General features: G+C 53.8%; 1 protein-coding gene across 1 annotated transcript in view; it reads left to right on the forward strand.

Annotated features, from left to right (window-relative positions):
• slit3 (slit homolog 3 (Drosophila)) overlaps positions 1-20588 on the forward strand; it is a 109041-nt gene that overhangs the window by 718 nt on the left and 87735 nt on the right. Inside the window, exons 2-4 of the mRNA XM_029257464.1 lie at positions 6732-6803; positions 8348-8419; positions 10382-10453. Coding sequence (XP_029113297.1) covers positions 6732-6803; positions 8348-8419; positions 10382-10453 — 216 coding nt within the window. The remainder of the gene's footprint in view (positions 1-6731; positions 6804-8347; positions 8420-10381; positions 10454-20588) is intronic.

A 20588-nucleotide genomic window follows, 5' to 3' on the forward strand; every position in this document is an offset into this window, starting at 1 on the left:
TTTGTCCAGATCATGTTCAGGATGCTGCACTGCACACAGTCCTCAAGGGTGTTTTTATTTCAGTCTGTAGAGTAAATCTGCAGTAAAGAGACACCTGCCCTTGCCACCTGTCCGCTTTCTGTTTGTGAGTAAAAGGGCAGTAAACTAATGAATAAAATGTCTTTGCAGACATCTGGGTGAGAAATACAGCATCTGTGATAATATCAGTGGACGGTGTCACCCCGGTATGATCTCCTAATGTATCCGTAGGAGATACGTTCTAAATTTAAATGTGCATTTATGGATTTCTGCGCAACTGCAGTTGTTACGACTGCGGTAAATACGCAGTACAGCGGGTGCTGGTAAAGTATAACCCACCATATAAAAAGTTTTCACAGTTGAGGGATGTTACTGTTCTCCCATGTTTATTACCAGTCCTTTAAGAGCCATGAAATGTCCATAACAATCATTTTTATTCATGAGCTGAGCTATAGGCGAATAAATTAGAGGGAAATAAAAGTTTATCATTATGCAAACATGACCACACTGCGAACCGGGGGCTCCAGGAGAGCGACGAAGCTCTGGGACCGGGGTTCGGCTTTCCGGCAGCAGTCTGGGGTTCGAGCTGTGAAGCACAGAGGGGTTCGACCCCCCTGTAGGAAGGCGGATTGCAGACACAGAATGAGCAAAACACTTTGGATTAAAAAGTTTTTCAGATAAATAAACTGAGAAGCCCAGAGGGTCAGGGGTGGGGGTGGGGCTGAGACGTGCTATGACGTTCACAGAGCGTCTCCCGGTGGCCTGTAGCGTTGCTGTAGGTCAGAGCCCCGGTACTGAGCGTGTGCCATCTGACACGGGAACCCCGTGACACACTCTTCTGTGTGTGGGCTGTGAGGAACGGCTCGTCTGACAGTTGCAGCATGGACTCCTTACTGATCATCGCGTGGTGTGTGTGTGTGTGTGTGTGTGTGTGTGTGTGTGTGTGTGTGTGTGTGTGTGTGTGTGCGTGCGTGCATCCGTGTGTGTGTTGGCTCCACTATCCCAGCATCCCTCTGAGACTCGGCCACCCGAGCCTGTGGCCTCGCTCCCGGCTTATGGAGCAGCCAGTGGGATGTGGCCTCTGCAACAACAAGCGGAAGCGTTTTCTTTGAGCGCACGTGGTCACAGCGACCGGGTTGACCGGGGGGGTCAAACCGCCAGGACCCTTCCACTAGGGCCTTTTTCACCAAAGGAAAATAAACAGGGAGGAGCGCCGTGTGTGTGGGGGGGGGGGGGGGGGGGGGGTCTGTGCGGAGTGTGTTTGTGTTTTGCTGACTCTCTGTGTCTAATCCCAGTTCGGCGACTTCAAAGATCGCTGCTCGCCAATTCCCAGCATGCCCTGCCGAGCGCTGTCGCATCACCGTGGGGGATGAAACGCCCCCGGTGGTCGTTCAGGTCCACCCGGAGGCTGGAGTTCGCACTGAGCCCGTGGGCCCCCGACGAGCCCCGGTGTGGATGTTGCTGCATGTGGGGCGGTGTCTTGCTTGGCCCCGCCCCCTCTTGCAGCACGCTAGGTGGCCTCTGCGAACGTTGTGCTGCGGCTCAGCTCTCCACATGAATGTATATTTAGTCGCTATGAAGAATTTATGAATAGTTATGGCTCATATGACATGTTCCCTTAAAGGAACCCTTGGACTTGTGTCCAGTGTGGACAAGCCAGGACCCTCCATCTCTCTCTCTCTCACTGGGGGCGTGCAGGCAGAACAGCCCCCCCCCCACAGGGGGTGTCACGGCGCTGCATTGCACTCTACACCGGCGTGTGGGGGAGCGTTCTGCTCTCCTGCGTGTGATATGACGCATGCGCTGGGGGGCCGGGGGGTCGTTTCGGTCTGCTGTCCTTCAGGCTGACTTGGGCCGGCGACCAGGTGACTTCGCGGTCTGGATGGCTCGAGGCCGAGGGGGGTCCCTCACGTTGGCGACGCCTGCCAGCGCTTAAAAACGCTTCACGGAACATACATTGCCGAGGCAGGACCTGTGCCGTGACCGCGAGGTGGGGGGGGGGGATGTTATCCAGAGCGTGGGGAGAGTCCAAGGCGTGAGGTGGCTGTTCCAGGAGCTCTGGCTGCTCTGCCAAGTGTGTGTGCGGCTTTGGCACGCAGCCGCCTTTGATGGGTGGCAGAGCCGGGTCCTTTTGGGTCGAACCCTAGCACTCTCCCTCAGCTGCGGCCTGGTTGCCACGGCGACACACGTTTGAACTTCCCCCGTGGTTAAGGAGCTGTGGCAGGGCTCGTACGCTCAGAGGGGACTCGGCAGCCCCCTCGCTCTGATCTCCCCCGACGCTGGCCGCCCAAGCACTGCGCGGTAACTAGCAACCCGGTAAACAGCGTCTCCGCGCCAGCTGCCGACCGCAGGGACCGTATGGGGACGTCAGAGGGAGGTTCTCCTCCACAAACGTTTACATTTATTCATTTAGCAGACGCTTTTCTCCAAAGCGATGATCATCTCCGAGAAAAACTCAAAGATTTCATGACACCAGCAGGAGGAACGGTTTGGATTCCGACGTGATTCTAGAGTACAGTCCATTTGCCTCGTACCGCGGTATAAACCAGTGTACATCACACGAGTAACCTCGTGAAGGATTTTCGGGGGAGAAGGGAGTCCGAAAGAGGTGAGTTTTGAGACCCTCCTTAAATGCTGGGAGGGATTCAGCAGTTCTGAGCAAGAGGGGGAGCTCATTGCACCACATCGCAGCCAGAACCAAAAACCTTTGTGCTTCTGGTTTCGGACCTTTTGTGTGTGGTAGAGCTGGGGGAGCACAGCAGTCTGGTTGGGGTGTAGTGGAGCGGACGATCAGGTCTTGTAGATATCTGGGTGCAGTTCCATTGATGGTTCTGTAGGCCATAACCAGAGTCTTGAATTTGATCCAGGCAGCTATAGGAAGCCAATGCGGAGAAACGAGAAGGGGGTGGCGGGACGTGGGAACGTTTCGGCAGGTCAAACATGAGTCGTACCGCGGCTTTCTGCATCAGCTGGAGAGGCTTGAAGGCCGGGGCTGGAAGACAAGACTGCAGGGAGCTGCAGGAGTCCACGTGGGATATCACCATGGTCTGGACCTGGAGTTGTGTAGAGCCAGTTGCGAGATAGGGGCGGATCCTACGGATGTTATACGGGATGTATCTGCAGGACCGGGTTGTGGGTTCGATGTGCTGAGGCAAAGACGGATAGGAGTCAATCAATACTCGCAGACTCTTAGCTGCTGAGGTAGGTGAGATGAGTGAGTCGTCCAGTTTGACAGAGTCTTGACGTGATGTGGGACCGGCTGGGAGGTGGAGGATCTCGGTTTTGGCCAACCGGAGCCGTAGGTTGGTCGGACCTCCAGGGAGAAATGTGCCGAGGGGCAGGTGGAGATGCTCGAGGAGCGATGCTCTCTGGAGCTCCAGGCGGAAAGAGAGGAAGAGCTGAGTGTCGTCGGCATAGCAGCAGTAGGAGAATCCGTGGGAGGCGATAACAGGGCCGAGGGAAAGGGCCTCCCGCTGGGGGCGTGGCCGAGGGAGCGACCTCCCCCCACGTGCCCGCCAGGAAGTTTTTACATTTACGTCGACATTTATTCATTTAGCAGACGCTGAAGGGACGCAACGGTGCCGTCGTCTCGTCTGGAAAAGCCGCCCTGCTTGGGGAACGCCAGCAAAGCGCTTTTTCATTCTCACGAAAACATGAGTTTTATTGCTACTTGGACAGCTTGTAAATCATAAGTGCCTTTAAATCATCGCTGGAGATATGATGCTCTTGTTGCCGCGTCCTGCCGGCGATGCCGCTCGAGTGGATCGCGGCGTCACGTGACGGGTCCGCGGAGAGCCGGACGGTTAATCTTCGACGCTTGTTGACGCAAAGCACATGAAATATGTTGATACTCCTGCTTGGCTCCGTGGGAGGTGGACGTCCTTCGTCGCCGAGCTCAACCAGGCCGGGGGCAAAAGAAAATATTTGGAAAACAGAGCGTCCACCCAGCTGGTATTCAGAGCAGGTAGTCACCACACCGCGGGATCGGTTCGAGTCCCATATCAGATTCGCTGCATCGGAACCAGAAGTGCGTGGTTTGCGTTTCGCTGGAAAGGACAGGAGGGGGCGCAGCAGTTAAGGAACTGAAACAGCTGGGAACTTAGTACCGGTATTAATATGCGAAAAAGTTCAGAAAAACATTAACTGGCGAAATTATTTTCCCAGAATACATGTGGAAAAAGAGAAATGTAAGCGAGGGTGGTAAAATAAACAGCACGGCGCTCAGGGCAAAGCGGAGAAGCCTGTGAACGCAGCTCACGCTGCTTTGACTGGTAAACAATAGCAGACTTTACATAAAACAACGGTGTGAGGTAGTTAGAGCTTCAGACTGTTGGCCAGGAGGTCGTAGGTTCAAGTCCCAGGTGTGTCAGTGCAGCGGTACCCTGAAGCAAGGTGCTTTACCTGAATTGCTCCGTCGTAATTGTTTCCAGGAACCCTAGGTTGTAAAATGTAAACACGGTAAAAGCCAGCATGTCTGTATGATTAAATGCAAGCCAGCATTTCTCTAGTTGGTACGGCGCTGCGAATGATGCTGGGGGGAGGGGCAAACCTTCTTAAAACCACACCCCCAACAGCCCCTCCCCCTCCCAGCGGAGACACCTCCAAGGGCCTCTCTTGTCGAGGATGGGAGATGAAGGGGGAGCGATACTTCGATACTTTATTTCTGCGCCGCGAGACTCGGCCGCAGCTGCCGCCATCCGGTCCAGGGGTGCGCGGGGGGGAGGGGTCGCACCTGAAGCAGGTTTTCAAACGGGAAGTAACTCGGAGAACTGGGATGGTGCGAAGGGGGAGGGGCCACAGGAAGCACAGGCTCTCTGCCTCCCATCCGTTTCATCGGCCGACGCCTCAACTAATGGAACAGCCAGACAACGAGGAGTCGCATGAAATATTGAAATCGACAGGCCAATATTCATAAACTGCAGATGAAACCCTCGGTGGACTTAGGAGTCACTTTGGACACAAAACTGTCTCTTTGTATGAAGTTTACAGGTCTCAGGTTTCCTTTTCTGACAGCACTGATCTGGATTCAGGATTTATCAATAACTCAATAGGTGAACCCCAGGTGGCCTTTTTGGGCGTTCGGTCACGATAGAGGTGTGTCTCAAACCCCTCTCCCGGCGGGCCGTGCTGCCGGGGGCTGGGGGTGGGCTTGGGAGTGGGGGGGGGGTGAGCTCGGTCAAGGTGTTGCTCTGAGATTAAATCACTGCTTGGCGTGAGCGGGGAGGCGAAGCCCTCTGAGAAGGTCGCACTCACCCCGCCGCGGGTGTCGAAAGGCTACCAGAGTGTGTTTCCTGAGCGTCCAAATTCCTGACAAGTTTCAGAAAAAACAAGAAATGAGAAACAAAAGAGGTGATAAGAGGGTGGAGACAAAACAGTAATAGCGAATGAATGAATGAACGAACGAACGAAGGAGTGGAAACTGAATCCCGAAGGCCTCAAGTTATCAGCTCTGAGACGGAACCCCCCCCCCCGTCATCCCCGTGTCCCACAGCTCAAATTGAACAAAGTGGCCTGTTGTCCCGGTGGTGCGAAGTGGCGACTGCCTTCAGGGGTCCAGGGGCATCGTTGGGGAGGCAGCACTGGTCGGAGCCCTGCCGCTCTTAGCACCTGCTGTTTGGACTAAGGCTTTATCTCGTTTGCGAGCAAAAGAAAAGAGTAGCTACCGCTGGAGGTGGGGCGGCGTCCGCGAAGGCCACGGGGGGCGGGGAGGGGTGGTATTAGCTAACCTCAGGAGGATTGTGGGAGATCTCTGGCTCTGGATTGCTGACTCAGCATTGGGATCCTAGGAGCGGACACAGCGTAGGCAAAGCAGGGCCCTCCGGGACGCAGGGGATGTCACTGTGGTCACCTGGGCGCTGGACCCTTGTCCCGTCAGGGCCCAATCAGAACAAGCGCTGGAAGGAGGACGAGGAATACGCCCAGTTTGGCCCAGTGTGGCTTCCATTAGAACTGCCGTCACCCCCCCCCCCCCCCCCAACTCCCCCCTGTGAGCCTGAGCGGTCTTTTGAAATATAATATGCCTTTAAATCATATTTATAAATGTTTATGTACATTATGAGAAACACACACTGCCAGAGGAAGCCTGCCTGTGTGTGTGTGTGTAATTTCTTCATTCTTTCCGTGAAGGGTACGTGTACAGAGGAGTGTTTGGATTTTGGAATTTTAAGCGCTGGAATGTTAAAATACGGGTAAATTCCTACTAGGGGTCTGATCGGATGGCGGCAAACAGCAGAGCCACGTCTGTGACGGTGTCGTCCGTGTTCCGCGTTTCCAGGGGGTGTCTGTGGGGGTATGCCCCCCCAACCCCGCCGTGGTTGACCCCCGGCAGATTGCCACTGCGCTGCTCACCAGCTTTTGGCCATCGCCTCAGCTCCCACGAGCCCTGCTGTTTATAGCCCCATAAGGGAGAGTCGTGGGACGGGAATGTGCTGCAGATACACCCTCAACCACGTCGGCGTAAAAAAAAAAATTTAAAAAAATTGCAGAGAAAAACGTTGACGCAAAACTCACAAAGGAACAGCAGAACAAAATCCATATTGGAACACAGTATTCTAAAATATTTTTAAATGCTAATGCAGCAAAAATAAAATTTCAGGTACCACAGGATTCTGTGGTCAGCTGTGTGTGTGTGTGTACGTGCGCATGGATGTTAGAGAGAGAGCTGCTCGGTGGAGTAAATGCAGCCACTCATGTGTCCCTCTTCTCTCCTCTAGGGACCTGGACAGGAACAACATCACCCGCATCACTAAAGTGGACTTCTCCGGAATCAAAAACCTGCGCGTCCTGTAAGCACGTCCCCCCCGCTCTCTCACTCGGTGGCAGCGTTAGACCCGAGCGGGACGGCAAAGGCCACTCGTTCTGCCCCAGGTTCGAGGTCTGACATTTGATCCAGGGATGTCAGAGGAGGGGCAGGACTGGTACCCAGTGAACGGCATAAAGAGTCATTTTTGCAGCACACACACACATACACACACACACACACACTGTGCTTCCTTGTCCCGCCAACACACTCCATAGGATCAGCTCACCTCGTCCAAACAGCCCTGTTTATTTTTCCTCTTTGTCACAGGCGCTCTGCAGGAGACAAGGTGTGAGAGCATACAACCATGGGCTGCATCCACAGTCTCACACACACACATTTTCTGAACCGCTTGTCCCAGACGGGGTCGCGGGGAGCCGGAGCCTACCTGGCAACTCAGGGCGTAAGGCCGGAGGGGGAGGGGGTACACCTGGGAGGGGACACACCCAGGACGGGACGCCAGTCCACCACAAGGCACCCCAAGCGGGACTTGAACCCCAGACCCACCAGAGAGCAGGACCCAGTCCAACCCACAGCGCCACTGCGCCACCGCGCACGCCCTCAGTTATGGCCCTCAAAATGTGCAGGCAGCATGGGGGAGGAAGGATGTGCCAGAAAACTTAACAGCAATAATAATAATAATAATAATAATAATAATAATAATAAAGCCCGCTTTACCATGTGGACTGTATGTGGTCATTCCCTCACAGTGAGTGCCAGCACAGGCCACTGCGGTCTGTCTCCGTTCGAAGGCGTCGGCAGTGATGGAAGTACCGATGTAGACAAAAGGGGCGTCGCGCTCTGGTTTCACCTGCCAGACGCACGGTTTAGGAGGGTCACACGGAGGTGGCGGTTTTCCCGCCTTCAGATGGGAAACCCCACAGCGGAGCCAAGCATCTGCCCGTGACAAAGCAACACGACGGAACACGGATTAACGGCTGCAAAACGGTCACGTATCTCTAAACATTTGTTTTAAATTGCAATCTCAAACCGCGGGCGGCACCCCCCTCCCGCTCCCGCTAGGCTGGAGCTCCGCTTTGGAAGTGTGGCGCGGCCGTGCGCTCGGCTCCTGCCATCAAGCGACGCCGTTCTGGCCCCGCTGCTACCCATGTGCTTCTCATATCCTGTGCTCCACGTTGGCCTTCATCCGGAGAGACAAAAACCTAAACGAGAAGTATCTGCTAAGTGTTCCTGGCACAACTCATCTGGAAAACCTTAAGGAGCTCGAAACATGACATGGCGTGAGGAAGGGAGATAGCAAGCGGGGGCCACAACTGCCGCTGCGTCGCAATGCGTCCGTCCGTCCGTCCGTCCGTCCATCCGTCTAACAGCTGTCCCTCACTTACCTGACTTAACAATTGTGGTTCTGCTAAAATGCACACTTTTCTTGGGGGATTCTGGGAAGGGAGACTCCTCCATGTGTAGCGGTGCTACATGCCAATAGGTTGAGCTTTGCGTGTCGGGGATGTTCGTGGCGGACAATGCAAGTGCTCTTTGGTCATCGCTCCGGTCACTGTCTCCTCCCCGCAGGCATCTGGAGGACAACCAGATCAGCGTGATCGAGAGAGGAGCGTTTCAGGATCTGAAGCAGCTGGAGAGGCTGTGAGTATCCTCGGATGACCTTCTCCGTAAAGACACCACCCCCACTGTCCTTTTCCTACCCAGCGCCTTAGTGCCTGAATTGAAACAGTAAAAATTGCCCTGCGGAATAAATGCATGCATAAATCACTTCAAGTAGTTTCACACTGAGCCATTTTGGCAAAATGAATTATTATCATTATTATTATTATTATTATTATTATTATTATAACAGGCAGAGAGATGAGGCCTAGGTAGAAAAGAGTCTCAGACATGGGCGGAGCTTCCTGTTCCTGTCCCGTCCGACCGTGGCATGTTGAATGACGTGGTTTCGGACATTCACATGGTGTGTGTCTGTGTGCGTGTGCGAGTGTGTTTGAAGTGAGGTGGTCCTCTCGAGTGTTAATCTTGGCACCCAAATGCAAAACAAGCCATGTGATCAACCAGCAGTCCTGATGTTGCCAAAGTCACAGATAGCTGGGATGACTGACCGCTGCAAATGGTGCGGTCACACCGGTCACTTCACACCCAAGTGTGTGTTTGCGACACGCCGGCCATCCGCAAACCTGACGGCAGCCCCTTATATGCTCGTCTGGGAAGTGCAAGACCGCTGGCTGTCAGACAGGAAAGAGAAGGCCCCACTTCCCATCAAGTGCTGGTGTTTACCAAACCGTGTCACTGCCTTTCACCGGTGCCTGGAATTTCACAGCCCCCCTCCGCTGCTGAGGCCGAGGTGATCACGACAGACGTGGTCCTTGATTTTTCAGCCTGCTCGGCATGGGCACGAGAGGCTCATCTATTGGCGCAGAACTGAACTACGATGAGGGGAGCGGAAGGACATGGTACCCCTCATGCTGACCTCTGACCCTAAAGGACAGGGCAGGGGGAGCCACACTTTCACACTGACGATGGATGAGCTGATAAAGGAGAGTGATGGTCTTGAAAAAGCAAATTTCTCACGACACATCTTCACTCTACAGTGTCCTCCCGCGCCCTGTGTCTCACCTCCCCTCCGGAGGCGGGGGGCGTATCTTATCTCGGCATGTGGCTGAGATATGGCTAGAGGAAAGAAGGCCTCTCAGGCTGGAGTCTCGGCTTAGCCAAGGTCAACTGCTGAGTATCGACCCCAAAGCGACTGTTTTCCCAGATCATCACCTCCAGGATCAAAGCCCCGCTTGACATGAGGGTGGGGCTGGACAGTGGAGGGGATTCTGCGATGACCCACTTCTGGATTCTAGATGATCTCAGCATCACTGTGAGATGAAGATGAGGATAGCGCTGTCAACCTCGGTATCAGCATGAAAGTGTGTGCTATCATGAGAAATAGACTGCAAGTTGCATCCACAGGTTCAGGGTTCTTGGCCAGGGAGCAGCACCTGGTCAAGGTACATGGTTTGAGCTGCTTTGGTGTGTAACCAGCTGTGTAACCGGGTGAATCTGCTCTGCTTTCGAAACCAGACAGTAAACAGTATAAGGTGAACGGATGTTTTATGTGTGGGAGGATCTGAGTGACTGAGACGAGGGACGTGACAGTCCTGTCTCCCTCGCAAGGCCAAGCTTTGCTCCCATCCACTCCGATGACCCTTGGCCCTGTACTCCCGTCCCGCTCGGATGAAGTAGTGCCCTTGGTGATAAGAGCAGATTTGGGGTGACCTCCTGGGGGGCCCAGTGAGACTCCCTAGACTCTAATTGTCTTTAATGTCCCACGGAGCTGAACTAAGTCATGTGTGCCAGATAAGCCAAAGCAAGAAAGTGAACTGCAAGAACTCCCGGTTCTTCTCAGGCTTCGTTAGGCTTCTCTCAGCTTGGCCCAGTTTGACCCATCTGGTACAACAGACCCTGTTTCTGTTCAGGTCAAAGCTGCCAAAAGTGACCGGTCCTGGAGATCTTAACTGGCAACGTGAGGATTTCGGTTTGCGTGGCTGTGATGGAGGTTTGCGTGGAAGAGTTTGTTCCCCGGTCACTCTTTCTTTCCTCTCTTTTCAGCCGCCTGAACCGGAATAAGCTGCAAGTCCTGCCGGAGCTGCTCTTCCAGACCACACCCAAGCTGGGACGCCTGTGAGTAACCAGTGGCCAGTTTGCATCCCGCGGTGTGCCTGCAAACCTTTGGAGAGGGGCGGTAGCGTCAGCTGGGGGGGCCGTGTGTCCTTTCCCTTGCAAGGATAAGGAATTTTGTTTGTCGTGGTGTGTGTGCGTGTGTGTGGGAGTGGGCTAAGGAGCTTATGGGAAGTTGTGCTGCGGTGTGTGTGGTAGACCTAGAGGTGTGCTTGGGGGTATCCTTGCCCGGAACAGGGGAGAACTTTCGACTCCTTTAGATTGCTTTCCCGTGTTGCCTTGTCCAGGATACCATGTGTTTTCGTGGCTTTCCGTGGGAGAGGAGATGCCTCTGGATTTACAGCCCTCCAGGTGGAATGGGAGTGAGACGTCCGATTAGCTTGAGGATAGAGCTTGCTGTTTTTTCGGGAGTCTCTTGTCAAGCGGAGAAACGCGTGGAAGGTGTAGGGAAGCAGCTTAGAGTCGTAAACCATTCAGCGTTGGGCTCTTCACAGAGAGCAGGGGGGACTCGGCAACCTGGCTGGAAAGTAATGTTTTCATGACTTCTTTCTAAACCCTTAGCATTTTCCGAATGAAGGAACGGTTTCATCTCTGTCGCTGCTACAACTCCTAACTTGAACTGACGGCTGATCTGTGTCCGGTGACGGCGATCGGCCGTCCGTTTACATTAAGGAAATTTGCTTCGCCCCGGCCAAGGGGGTGGACTGTGCTGCCGCTATCCGTCTTCATCCCTCTCGCTCTCGGTGTGTCTGCCCGGCGCTTCCCGAACATGACACTTTCATTTCCTCCCGCTCCCGAGCACAGCATAAAAGCATTATTGGCAGTAGCTTCTCTCTTTCCAGCACAAGTGCAAATGCATTCTTCATCCCAGCTTCCAAAGAGTGAGAAAATCCAAATGTCCAGTGACAAATTTTGCCCAGGTTTCTTTTCTTTACCTTTAAAATTGGCATCCTGTGACGTGTGCTGCGTCGCACGGCCTTGCGACTGTCTTTCAGCGGCGTCCCTATGCCCTGCCCAGCCGGGGGAGGGAATGTGTGCTCCATGTGGGAGAGTAGCCAGGAGCCTCAGCGTGAGGCTGCCATCGACCGGTCACTTGCCCTCGAGACATTTTGCGGAGGTCAGACGGAGGTAAGAGCGGCTCCTGTGAGCGCAGGTGAATGATCACGAGGAGACAAGGGAGGGAGGAAGGGCTGGAGTCAGCGTGACCGGTGTGGCGTCGGTTGCTCTGACCAACTGTCAGGTGCTGCTTCCGAGCGGGTGGAGGTGGAGCCGGGGCTGGCCGATTTGCCCTTAACCTCAGAATTTAGCAATCGCCAATTTCGACTCCACTGGGAAGGAGCCCGGTTACAGTTACCAACCCTGGGCTCAAGTTCCCCCTCAGGCAAAAGAACTCAACGCTCGAGGCCCCCGCTTCTTCTTTCTGGGGACCCCATAATCCCCGCCCTCTCCCCCAGCAATGCATAACGCAAAACAAATGAAGAACCACGGAGAAGTCGTCGTGAAAGCAGAGCGAAGCCTTCAATTAGCTTCCTGTCCCCCCCATAGGGTCTAGGTCTCCTCAGCGTGTTTGAAGAGGGGGTGTTTTTTCAGTCAGCAGTACCCATGGGACCGTGCCCCCCGGGCCATTACAGTGAGCTCAGATTGCATGTGATTGGTGCTCATGGGGAGATGGGCTTTGGGCATAATGCTCCATGTTGTCTCGCTCCACCATTCCACAGCCGCGTTTCGCTTTAATCTCACCATAATTGTCTTTTTCCAGAGCGGTTAGCTGGTCAAAATTTAATGGCCAGACCTGAACCGGCAGCGACCGGCTGCTCGTGACGGATTGAGCCCAGGGCCTGGAGGATGCCTGCGCGGGGCCCGTGATGTATTGTAGCAGCTCCAGGGCTCCCTGTGTGCTGCTGCTGTGGTTTCTTCGCACCACATCTTCTTTCGGAGCTCTGCGACGCGTTTCTCGCCGTTACTTCGGCACCTCTTTTTTATGAGCAGCATGGAGGTCTTCCTTCTCCCCGGTGCTCTGTCTCGCTTTGGGAATCAGGACCCCTGAGCCTCGGGTTCTGCCCCGCGTAGAGCCCAGCTCACCTGTGCCGGTATGAGGCCTGTGCTCAATGCATCTTCAATGCAGCCAGCAGCGGGACAGCTTCGGGAAAGGCAGGGGGAGATGGGCTCTCTAGAGTCGGCCGGACTGCTTCCAGAAGAGCCCGGCTCTCAGCCAGTCGCAGGGCCTCGACAGCTTTGTGATTTACTCCCAGGACATATTTAGATAAATACAAGCTACAAAGTCTCCGGAGCTGGAAAACCAGCCAAAGCATGCGTGCGAAATGGAAAACCCATTTTAAACAGGCGCAGCTGAACCTTTTCATGTCCTCCTTTAGGGCCGGGGTGTGTCCATCATAGCTTGACGTTCTCGTTCAGCAGATGAGCTGAACTGGTGCCTAGTTTGGAGGTGAAACATTAAGGTGAGCTTTCCTGCTCAACATCAGATGTCAAAGTATACATCTGGCAACTGCTTAATCCATCCTCTCCCGCTTGGTCTGAGTGGACACGGAGGTGTCACCAGCGGCGCCGGCAGGTTGGACCAGACAGAGTGGACCGCTCTTTAGGGTTCACCGCTCATGCATCAGAGCGAGCCCCCGCTGCGAACACGGATGAGTAGGAAATCCTCCTAAGGCAGGATTTTTACCGAAACGGTGACAGGCAGTGTTTGCCGTCCTGATTGCGAGAAGCCATCCACCGGCAGATCTTTCCTGCTCCTCTGACGCAGTCCCACCTCCGTCTGTGGTCAGCCACCACTCGGGGTTTAGCTAGTGAATGATGGCAGCGGTTGGCTCCATGTTTTATTGAGCCGAGATTTACACACGTGCGGCGTGTCCCGAAATAGCAGGGTGCACGTGGTAGCAATTTAATGTCCGGGTAATAGCCACGGAGGTAGCCTTCGCAGGATTGCAGTCAGAGGATTGCAAAGTCATCAGTGTATTCTCCATATTCTGGCCTTCAGGTGCCTGGAGAGTAAAGGTCGTGAGGCGGTGGTTCGATACACTCGCTTGCTCCGGTAGCTGCTTCCAGAGCCAGGCCCTGTGTGGCGAGTGCTGGCGTTAGCCTGTCACTCACCGGCATCGCTCAGCACCCTAACCGTCCTACGGTCTGTGTGTGTGTTGGTGATTCGCTTCCAAAAGTGTCCGTGTGCCTCAGCAGTGAACCCCAGCAATCCTAACCATGTGTTGAAACAGTAAATCACAACCAGTTTTTGTAGTGTGCGCATGCACACACACACACACACACACACACACACACACAGCTACTGTATCTGTAAAAATTACAGCAAAGTTTGTCCAATATTCTGTAGATTCCTGGGTTTGGGGGGAACCTTAGATGATCAGTCTGCCACGACTCCGCCTCTTTGTAAGTTTGGGGGTGGAGCTGTGAGGAGGAGGGGCCCAATGTGCTGAACAGCTCTCTGGCTGTGAGTGGCATGGTTCCACAGGACAGGTCACTGGGTATCTCCAAAAAGGGCTTCTCTTGTGACCTCCCGTCCCTTTCTTTTCCTTGACAGACACCAGATGAACTTCTCCCTGTGTTTTGGCAGCACTCCTATGTATATTGTATATGGTTTGTTACGGACCTTCTGCAGCTGGATGAGGTCTGGTCCACCTGCGGTCCTTGCAGACTGACTGCTATTTCAGTTAATGGGGTGAAAAATGCATTAGAAGTTTTGTATCCGGTTTAAAAGAGAGACAACACCTCATAGTAGCATCGGTGGCTTACGGTGCTTCAGGATGTCAGAAACTGTTGACCGAACTGTGCGTTCCGTGGCCACGCCCCCCGTCTTCGGGGAGCTAATACTCTGTGTTGATTGAGGGCGCCTGTAATTTGGGAAATAGTTGGGGGGCTATTATGTGCTTGGGTGTTTTTTATCACAGGTGGTTCCCATGACGACCAGCAGAGATAGTAATTGGACTCAAATGGCCTGAACTGCTTGCACATGTTGCGTGAAGGCAGGGCGAACAGCGGGTCCGGTTCACTCGCCGGCCGTCTCCTGCTCCCCGCCCGAGCCTACTAGTCGCGGACGGCAGCTAAGAGCAGAGCAATTCTTTTTCTCCAAGTCGCTTCCGCTGTCAAGGTGGAATCATTTGGACTCGAGCCTAACGGAACCGTCCTTGGGTTTGCTTGAAAGTTGCCATGATTTGCTGTGTACATGCAAAGAAGAAGCCAAAAGAAACTTCGACATTTATAGTCCCAGAACATGCCTGGTTGGCCCAGCTCAAACATGCCTTCCATAAATACAGAATGCATTTAAGCCACTTGAAAACATGTATATTTATATGTATATTTACTCAAGCCATCCAATCGGGGGAGGAAAAGGAAGGCAGTGCCACGAAGAACCGCGAAACCAACGGCAAAGTCGTGCGCAGAGCAACCGAACCGATGCGTTGTGTTGCAGCCATTGTGGACGCTTGCATTCGGAGGCACCCAGTCGGGCTCCTGTTATGTTTTGATTTAAAATTCCTCCCTTGGAATCATTCTGTGGCTTCTAGAACCTTCCCGTGCACGACGGGGTCGCACCGGATCTGTTTGCAGAACGCCGTCTGCTGCTTGTTTACGCGAATGCGAGCGGAGCTGAAGGGGAGCCGTGGAATGCGCTCGGTGTGTGACGTGCACGTCCGTGAATGATGAGGCGAGGAGAAAGAAAACAAGGCGTGAAACACTAAATGAGAAGCACTTACTCGCCTTTGGGTGCTGTATCTACAAAACCAGGCTACGCCCTTCACACATGGCTGCTGAAGAATTCTCATCAAGCCGCGCATTCGCTGCATACCACGCGCGAGTTTTCCTTCCCAGAGATGTGTCAGGTTGCTGCCATGTGCCAGGAGTGCTTCACTCAAGGTCAGGCAACATCGCGGTGCCCTTCCTAGACTGCCACCTTGGCCGTGTGTGTTTATGGCACTGTGGTTGGGGGAAGAGTAGAGTAGAACGTGAGTGTAAATGGCTTCTGGCCACGAGCCGCTGCGGCCTCAACGCTCGGGTGCCTGGCCTTCGACGCGTTTTTACGGCCGGATCAGCCGTCAGTTAGCTAATTACAGTTTCTTTTACGAGAGCTGAAGCGGTGACCACAGGGAGGCCTCTCTGCATCCATGTGGGCGGTTGTGGACATCTCAGTGACCTTGAGATGGATTTCTCCATATAGTGGATGCAGTGGAGAATCAACTTCCTTGATTCGGGAAGAGGGCCTTCGGTGAGCCAGACTCAAAATCACAGATATTTGTTCTTGGACTCATGGCCATGTCCCAGATGTGTAGGCATGACAAAGCAGCATCCAAATGAGATTTACCGCTTTCGGGCTACGATTTTCTTTCCGCATGAGAGGTTCTGTCCCGTCAGCACATGGGGGCAACTGTAGAGAGAATAGATGCGTTTGGAAATATCTTAAGGTTGAATGTGCTCAGTTGCCCACACTTCAACTGGAAAAAAGCAGTCGTGGCCAGTGGGGGTGGGGTGGAGTATTGGCTACCGTTCTGCTTCATTGGTCCCAGTATCTCCAAGATGTGTTTGGGTAGGTCTAAGTAGTGCCACAGCAGATGTTAGGGACGAGATGAACGATTGCTCCTCAGATCGGGCGTCAACGTGGCTGCGGCATCGTTTTCCTACCTCACCTCGGACCCACAACCACAATGTGGTCAGGAGCTTCTGCTCACCGGTTAATCATCGCCCATAAAAGCAGTCGGCCGTTTCCCTGTTCGGACTCAGCAGCGTGAAGGGGGAAGCTGTGCTGGTCAAGGTGCATGTTTTAAACCAAAAGGTTTACACAATCACTGAGACGTACCGAAAAACTTTAGAGAAATGTCCTTGATTTAAACAAAGCGTAGCCATAAAAATGGGTAAAATAATTCAATTGTAATTTATTGTTGGTGTCATCAAACTGCGTCAGATGAAACGCAGAAAAAAGAATTTCAGATTTTTGGTCCAAACAACGGGGGGCCGTGGTGGCGCGGCAGGTTCAGCCGGTCCCCGCTGTCTCTGGGGTTCGAGCCCTGCTTGGGGTGCCCTGCAACGGACTGGCGTCCCGTCCTGGGTAGCTCCCCTCGGCCCTGCGCCCTGCCGGGTAGGCTCCGGCTCGTCGCGGCCCCGCTCGGGACGAGTATTTGCTGACAATGGATGGATGGGTCCTGACAACTGAATTTTTGATAGCGAGGGTGAGGTCATTCTCCAACTCCACTATCGAACCAATTGTTCTGCTCGCTAGCCTGGAAAAATAAAAGACCTCCTTGCAGGCGACGGGGTTTGTTTAGAATGCCACTTGAGGAAAAAAAACATGCATATTACTGATTAGGAGGCTTGAAGGGTGAAACATGAATCGAAAGAACATCGCATCCTGTTTAAAGCCAGACCTACGTCAGATTTGGTATGCATCTTATTTAGGAAGGCCCGGGCTGCAGCCTGCCAAGATGCTAATGAGAAAAAGCCCCAGAGGATGGCGTGCGAGGAGGCGGCAGGAACGCCACACTGCGTGGGGCAGCAGAACCCCCAACACCTTCCTGTGGGGGCCGCTGCTTTGCTCTACTGCCTCCCCTTTGGGCATCGACGAGAACGCAGAACGTTCTCTGGGATCTCCTAATGGGATGAACTTCGGCGAAGAGCAGCAGTGAGAGGTGGAAACGAGGAAAGTCTATGTCTGCCAGCTGATGGTGCTCTCTGGTGAGAGTATAATTGAGAATGACTTCATCAAGCAGGAAAAGTGTGTTGTTCAGGCACTGCTTGTTTCCCTTATGTCATGTGGTAGCACCTTGATGTGAGAGACCTCCTCCAGGGCTGCTTGTCCACGCTGCCATTGGATCTGGCTTAGGGGAGGGGGTGACAGGTGACAGTCGGTTTCTGTATTTCATGCACCCTCCATATTCTGTGCTCTGCCTCTGAAAGGCACGATCTTTATTTGGTACAGGGCTGCACCGAGGAGCCGGTGGGAGATTTTCTCCTCCGGTCTTTGATCCATCGCCACCCCTTGCTGTCACGTCATCCCACGACCCAGACGAGCAGGTCGCTCCACACGATGCTGTAAATATTTATAAAGTGAAACCAGTCGAGGGGTGAATCTGTCTATCTGTTTGTCCATTGCGCTAACCCCTGGGGTGTTGAGAAAGGCTTCATTTGATGGTCGCGTTCAAAGCGTGAACACTGCGGTGGCGGGGGGGGGGGGTGGTGCCTGGTTCAGGAAGCTGATTTCTCAATGGGTCTGGAGCATGTTCAGGAACGCTGTTTTGTTTTTCTTTAGATGCGTTCATTGGCTGTGAGTCACATGGAGGCAGCAGGCATATGGGATTCATCACGTCCATGAGTTTACCGGCTTAAAGCGCTTCTCGCATTTTGCGGCACCTTTCGTCATAGGCTCTTCTATGGGGCACTTGGGAAGCTTTTCATCACGGGGGGTCTGAGAGCTGCCAAAAGGAGGGCAGCGCTCATACCCACCCATGGACTCTAAGGCTGGAGGTAGAGACCGTGCTGAGCTGCAGAGCTGTTCATCATGCAAGACAGTCCCTCTCCATTAGGACCACCTGACTTTGGAAAAACAAACACTGCCGTATAATTAAACACAGTAGAATATTTCTGTTCAGATCTTTTTCCCGAGTATCAATAATTGTACGTGATTCTAGCCATCCGTAAGCGATTTTGGTCTCTACTGGGGTCTGCGCTCACTCGGGCCTCGCGCTTATCGGCGGTCACTTCCTGTTGCTGAGGCTATTAACCCTGTGTGTTCTGTGGAGGGCCTCTAATTGACCGCCCCGCCTGCCTCCGGCGAGGGACTGAACAGGCAGTGCTTAATTATAATCACTGGAGCCTCTCTTGCCCATGTGCATCTGACTAACTGCGAGGAGGCGCCTGTGCGGTGATTGATTACCCTTCCCTGGTAGGAATGGCGGCGCTGCCAGAACAGTGAGAAGGATCGCGGGAAATGTGGATTTTATACGTGTTGATTGCGCTGTGGAAAATGGCGGCTTGGAGAGACATATATCTGTGAAAAAAAAGTGCATCAGAAACAGATGAAGAGTTAAAGATGCAGACAGACAATTGTTTGATACAAATACAGCCACCCCTTCTGCCAGTGCATATTACACAAGTAGCTGCCTATAGGAAATGCAGAAGTAATCATGACAGCATCATGGTGTGATGAGTCCACAACAGACCCATCTCACCCTTCTAGAGCGTCGGAATGGATTCAGCAGTTCTGAGGCACAGCGGGAGCTCATACCATTACATGGGGACAGATGGAATTTCACTTTTGGACACTATGGCACGCAGAAGCACAACACATCTTCGAACAGGGTCACTGGCGGCACCAACGGATGAGGGTCAGGTGCTGCCATAGTATTTAAAAGAAATTTAGGAGGACAGGAGTTCGATGCGTCATTAAGCTGTGCCTAGAAGGGTGTGAATGCTGCTGCTGGCAAAAGTTTCTGTTTCGTGTTTCTTTGTTTTCTGCTGAATAAAAACTCCCTAAGTCCACCCTGTGCTCTCTGGTCACACCCTGACCCCGACCCACCCAATGTGCCACAGCCCTCTTGTGAGTGGGTTCACCAATCAGCCAGAGGTGTTGGAGGACAGCGCTTTTGCTAGGGTGTGTGGATAGTGAGCAGGTTCTGTACGTATCAAGGTACAGATCCTTTGACTGTCTTCTAGGCCGTAGACAACCGGTTATTATCTTAGCCAGCTTCTTGTGCGGTGGTGTGAGGGAGGAGGGAACAGGGAACGAACTGCAGGACTGAGAATCCTGGCACCACGTCTGGAGATGTCGCCGTGTGCGTATGTGTCAGCGGAGCCAGTCAGTCGCGCGTTAAGGGGAGTACGCTGGCCTGGGGGTCACTCGAGGGGGAGAGATGGGAAGGGGGACCCTGAACGCGTCTGATTCAACGTTCAAATCCGCAGCTTAGCGCAGCTGAACAAGCGAGACCACGCGCTGGAATGCCCGGCGTAGCTGCGCCACATGCTTTCTGACTCAAATCACCGCTGAACTCGGAGATTCCTGGAACTGTGACTCGCCGCAGGGTTTCCAAAGGCCCTAACGGCGTCGGGTTCGTGGCGGAAGCTTGCTTCCTGCGGGTGTTCCGAGCGATGACTGCTCCTCCGCGGCTCCCTGACCGAGAGAGCTGACGCGCGACGTCCTTTTGAACGCTGACGCTGGTCTGGGGTCGAACCGGCCCTCTCAGCCACCGCAACCTGTTCAGCCGCTCCGACTCCTGACTGCGCCCCCGGAGAGGGGGTGGTGGAGGGTGACGTCACCGATGCGGTGGTCGTGCTCGGCTGCGCAGGGGCCCCCGGCGAGATGCGGACGCGGCCTCACCTTGTCCTACTCCATCATCCCAGGAAGGCCCTCTGGGGGCCGCGTCAGAGGCACGGCGCCTCCTTTCAGACGCAGCGCGTGATGTCCGCTCTGAAGCGAAGCGCAGGGGAAGGAGCGCGTCTCCGTTCACGCAGGCTGCCGCCGAAAGAGCCGGAACCACATGGGAGGGAATAGGGAAGCGCCGCTCCGGCTCGAGTTTTTCCCCTGCGGTTGTGAGCCGACTCGGCGCTCTCATCCTCGCAAGGTCAAAGAGAAGCTGTCAGCGGTATTTTTTAAAAATGTTTCTGCGGTTCGTCGTGATTTTGAGACATCTTGGGCAATTTCAAACTCACAGTCCGAACGCTGCAACGTCGAAGGAATGTTTCTCGCGTGTCACCTCAGAAGAACGTACGTTTTGTGCCTCTCCTTGTCTGAATGGAATCGTCAGACAGATATTGTCATTTTTGCGAGGAGTAAAATGCGACCTTCTTAAATGTTGCTGTGTCTCATTCTCTGAGGAGTCTCTGGGTTTTCGCTCAGTGGCGTCTCGCGAAAAGGACCGGTTCGAGTGGCCGCTTAGTCTGACAGCTCAGTCGAGCGTGACGTGTCTCCAGGTGAGCCTGACTCCAGAAGGCTGCTGCAGGAGCGAAGGGGCCCCAGGAGATACCACCACCCACAGCCTGCTTTACGACACCTTCTTGGGTTCTTAAATTGCAGGAGAACTGCTTGTAAATGTAACTTTCATTTTCTCTTCTCCTGCTCTTATGGCGTGCTCCACTTTTCGCAGGCAGAGCCTCCTTGGGCTTTTTGGCCTTTCCTGAAGGGGCT

Source organism: Scleropages formosus, chromosome 13 (assembly GCF_900964775.1).
Source record: "Scleropages formosus chromosome 13, fSclFor1.1, whole genome shotgun sequence".
In the NCBI taxonomy this organism is placed as follows: domain Eukaryota; kingdom Metazoa; phylum Chordata; class Actinopteri; order Osteoglossiformes; family Osteoglossidae; genus Scleropages; species Scleropages formosus.